This window comes from Entamoeba nuttalli (assembly GCF_000257125.1).
Source record: "Entamoeba nuttalli P19 unplaced genomic scaffold asmbl_4488, whole genome shotgun sequence".
Taxonomy (NCBI): Eukaryota; Evosea; order Mastigamoebida; family Endamoebidae; genus Entamoeba; species Entamoeba nuttalli.
Window position 1 is genome coordinate 1 of NW_008576825.1, and position 4,478 is coordinate 4,478.

Genomic DNA, 4,478 nt, shown 5'->3' on the forward strand with positions numbered 1-4,478 from the left:
ACCTTGAAGATAAAGAAGACTTTCATTTATTAAACCTAAATATCAAGCATACCAAATTACATACAAATTAGCATTTATTTCTCACTAAAAAACATAAGACTTTATTGTCACTTGATCTTTAATATGAATTATAATTTTTTCCTTTTGATATGAGTCTCTATAAAGTTAGTATATCTCCTAAGGTTGTGTAAGAGTCAGTCTTTTCATAAGAATCACCATTTTCATTTTATACGTCAATGAAATTCATGTATTACAAAACAGTAACAGAAAGTATTTATGTTATTTATATTTTAATTGGAGTTTTGTTATAGAACATAACAGAATATCACAATATAAAAACTTTAATTTAAATGCAAATGTCTATCTTTGTTAAACGGTTATTGTTTAAGTTACTATAATTTAATATAAGCACAACAATTAATATTATTTAATTTGACAATAATTCATTCATTATATTTCCCACTAACTTACAAATGTTATAAAGTTTAGAAGAAGAATTGCAAGTATTTTTATTTGCAAATTATTAAGTATAATATAATTCTATTATAAATAATAAGTACTATAAAGTAATTTTTTTTGGTCAGATTTGATTCATTATTAGAATTATAAAACATTTTCATTTATGTTAATTGCTTTTGAATTTAAAATAATAAAACAGAAGGAAATAAGATTTAAAGGAATTTTAATTTTGTTTTAAGGGAAAAAGAACATTGATAAGTTAGTTAAAAGTGAATAAAAGAATAAGTTGTTAAGTGTAATAAAATTAAATCCATTCAATGAGAATTAAAAAAAAACAATAAAATGAAACATCATTTATTTAACAATTAATTTTTTTTAATAATTTTAATAAGTGAAAATGAAGTTAAATAAAAAATTCAATTGAAGAATGATATGGAGTATAATGTTTATGAGTGTCTTCTTCAAACCATTTCATTACGTATTTACCATGAGGAAAAGTAACTCCCATTTTAATTGTTCCTTCAAATAATTTAATTTCTTTAACAATTGGAGAATCATTTAAGCAGTCATTAGCTTTATAAAAGCGAAGTATATTACCAGAAGTAATAGAATGTTTTTTAAAAGTGAGAATGATAGTATCTTCATTAATAGTATAAAGAATTTCTTTATTTTCAGTTAAAGGTACATTTAAAATTTGATAAATTTCATGATTACCACAAAAGAATTTAATATCAATATTACCAAATTCTTGAGATAATTTAAAAGTTGAAAGAATTACTTGAGAATTATTACTTTTAATTGTTACATATTGAAAATAAGAATTTTCTCCATGAATGTATAAATAAATATAACAATCTTCATTAACACAAAACTCTGATTTTACTGTTAAAGTACCTTCTTGGATTGAAACAATTTCCATAATTTTAGTATGTTGTGGGTAATAATAATTTGATTTATCAATTAAATTAATAGAAGTAATTTCTTTAGTTATTGAATCAAATAATTTTTGAAGTTCATCTGTTGGTGTTCTGTTTTGAAGAGAAAACATCATTAAAAAATAAATAGTTTTTTTTTTATTTCTTTTACTTTGAACATTAGAATTATCATTTTTGAATCGTTCTATATAAAGAACATCCCAATAAAAATACACCAACGAAATAATAAAAATAAGAAGTTCCTCATGTTTAAATTTATTTTTTTTTATTTTAGAGAGGAACTGGATTTGAAACGATTATGTCACTTCAAAACTGCCTCATAAAACAATTATCTGAACAACAAGAAAAAGTCTTTCAAAGGATTTTTGATATCCTCCATAATGATGATACTTATGGTAGAGGATTGGATATTATTAATGAAAGATTAGAACAACCGTCATTTAGAGAAATGTTGTATTGTGCCCATTCTGGGTTTATTTCCCATTTAATATGTTGTCCTCGTCTTGAGGATTGGACAACAATTTGTATTTGTGTTATTCATATTTTAGATGATCTCTTTACATCTTCTTCTTTTGCTGAGTATTCTATTTTATATGACCCTCAATTAATTGTTGGATTAACTGATGCTCTTAATTCTTCTTTTTCAATGTCAAGTACTCAAGTACAAGAATTATTACATTTTATAGCTAATATTATTTGTGATAATACAAATGTTATAGATAGCTTTAATCCTTTATTATCACCATTAATGGCTATTGTTGAGCCATCAAACCAAAACAGAATATTAGCTTCTTCTGCAATTACTAATATCATTCAACCAACAAATTCTCGTGGACAAGTAATGTTTCTTAAGGCTCATGGTATTGAAAAAGCAGTTCAAATGCTTACTTCTTCGGATGAATTTGAAAATATTACTGGATGTAAATTATTGTATCAGTTACTTATTCAACCTGATGAAAGAGTCCGTTCAGTTTTTGTTAAAATATTATTTGCTCAAGAATTATTTTTGCCAACAATGACTTCTTTAATGTCTAGAGCAAAAGGAGAACTTGCTGAATTATTAATGGCAATTACTTATGGAATTTCATTAGTTCGTGGTCATGAGTTAGAGTTTCTTGAGTCTGGTCTTATTTATGAATTATTTAATTATCTTGATTATCCATTTAATGACCAAACAACACAACAAAGTTTTACTTGGGCTGTTAATGCATTATTTAGTTGTTTATATGAAAAAAGATTATATCCTCATATGAAGATGGTTGGTTTAACTGATAAAATTACTAATTTACTCAAACATTATCAAGAGTTTGATACTCAAATTGTATCTTCCTTGTTTGGTATTGTTAGGTATTTAATTTCATATGAAGGAATTCAAATGGAGTTTATGGTTTTAGATTGTGTTCATGCAATTGATACAATTTGTCAAGACTCTAAAATTGGTCTTTCAACAAAAAACATAGGAAAATCAATTATTCAAGTATTAAACAATGATAAAAATATTGAATTACTTAAAAAGATTAAGGAAACTATGGCAGCTCCAACTCCTGAAGCTAAAAGAACAGAATCTGAAAGACTTCTTGTTGTTGCTAAACAAGCACAACAAGAACAACACAAAGAACAAGAAGTTGAAGAATCAACACAAAAAGATTTGAAATTTAAACTTGGTATCAATGATCATACTGGGGCTAATACTAGAAGATCAATTATTGGTAGTAATAGAATCCATCTTCCTTCTGTTGCACAAAGCGCTCCTGTTATGAAGAAATCAAATAGAATGTCTGTTACTGATCTTAAAACTTTGTTGGGTCAATCTAATCCTAATGAAGAACAAATGAAAATCCTTTCTGAATTTAACTTAAAGAAAGCTAAACGATTCCACATCATTCAAGAAATGTATACAACAGAAAAAACATATGTTGAATCTATGAAACAATGTTTAGATGTTATGTTCCCATTTTTCCAACAAAACCTTCCAGAAGATGTTGACATATTATTCTCTAACTTTAAAGACGTCTATGAGATTCATACACGTTTATTTAAGAAAATATCTGAGAGATGGTTAAGTCAAAAAGAAGAAGCATTTGTTTCTATTGCAGATATTTTCATTGAATTTTTCAACTGGAAAGAAGTGTATGATGCTTATGCTCGTTATCTTGTTGAAGCAGATGATGGTATTCAATTTGATTTTAGTGAGAAGCCTAAAATTATCAAAGACCAACTTACAGCTTGGGCAGGACAATGTTTAATTCTTGCTAACTTTTTAATTCTTCCAGTTCAACGTTTACCACGTTATGTTTTACTACTTGAGTCATTATTAAAAGCCACTCCTCCAATTGAAGAGTATGATTATTTGAAACAAGCATTAGATGATGGTCGTGGGTTAACAGTAAGACTTAATTCAGCTAAAAAGGTTATTCAAGATAAGAAGTTTCTTAGTCATTATAACGACGTTATTATTGGAATTGAGCCAAATTCACAACGACAATTTATTAGAGAAGGTACACTAAACATCAAAGAAAAATCTAAAGCTATCTATCAATGTGTCTTAATGTCAGATGCATTCTTTGTTTTAACCCAAAACAAGAAAAATAGAAAGCTGTACGACATTAGGTTTGTCTGTAAGAAAGGTGATTCTCACTTAGTAGATAACAAGAAAATGAAAAAGATTAAAGATATTACTGATGTTATTACTTTTGCTATCCCAGATGGAAAAAAAGAAAAGACAATATCATTACTCTTCGGGTTTGGTTCTGATTTTGAAGGGTGGTCTTCATCTATCAATTCTGTTTTCAGAACCTGATATTTTTATTCTTTAATTAATCTTCTTTACAATTCTTCTTTTTTTCGTTATTCTACTTTTTTGATATTTCTATTTTTATTGAATCTTTTTTTCGAGTTTTCTAAGATTATAATTTTTATTAATCTTAATGTATCTCACTTTAAACGATTTGTAACAACTTATTCTTGCTGTTACTTATATTTGAGTAGTATTTTATGAAAAAATGACACCAATTCTTGAACATGTTATTTAATCCTACTCATTCTAAAATTACTTCATACCAATTTAATGGAGGCATATGTTGT

At 26.2% G+C, this 4,478-nt stretch overlaps 2 protein-coding genes across 2 annotated transcripts; one reads left to right on the top strand and one right to left on the bottom strand.

The window, feature by feature from the left end:
- Window positions 1-824: 824 nt before the first annotated feature.
- On the bottom strand, window positions 825-1,510 carry ENU1_104730 (hypothetical protein; the record flags this gene model as incomplete). The annotated part of the gene is made up of 1 exon (XM_008859413.1): window positions 825-1,510. The coding sequence occupies one exon, from the start codon at window positions 1,508-1,510 to the stop codon at window positions 863-865; it is 648 nt and encodes a 215-aa protein (XP_008857635.1). The 3' UTR covers window positions 825-862.
- Window positions 1,511-1,686: 176 nt separating this feature from the next.
- On the top strand, window positions 1,687-4,194 carry ENU1_104740 (Rho guanine nucleotide exchange factor, putative; the record flags this gene model as incomplete). The annotated part of the gene is made up of 1 exon (XM_008859414.1): window positions 1,687-4,194. A coding segment is annotated over one exon (2,508 nt), but the record flags the coding sequence as incomplete, so codon positions are not given.
- Window positions 4,195-4,478: the final 284 nt, after the last annotated feature.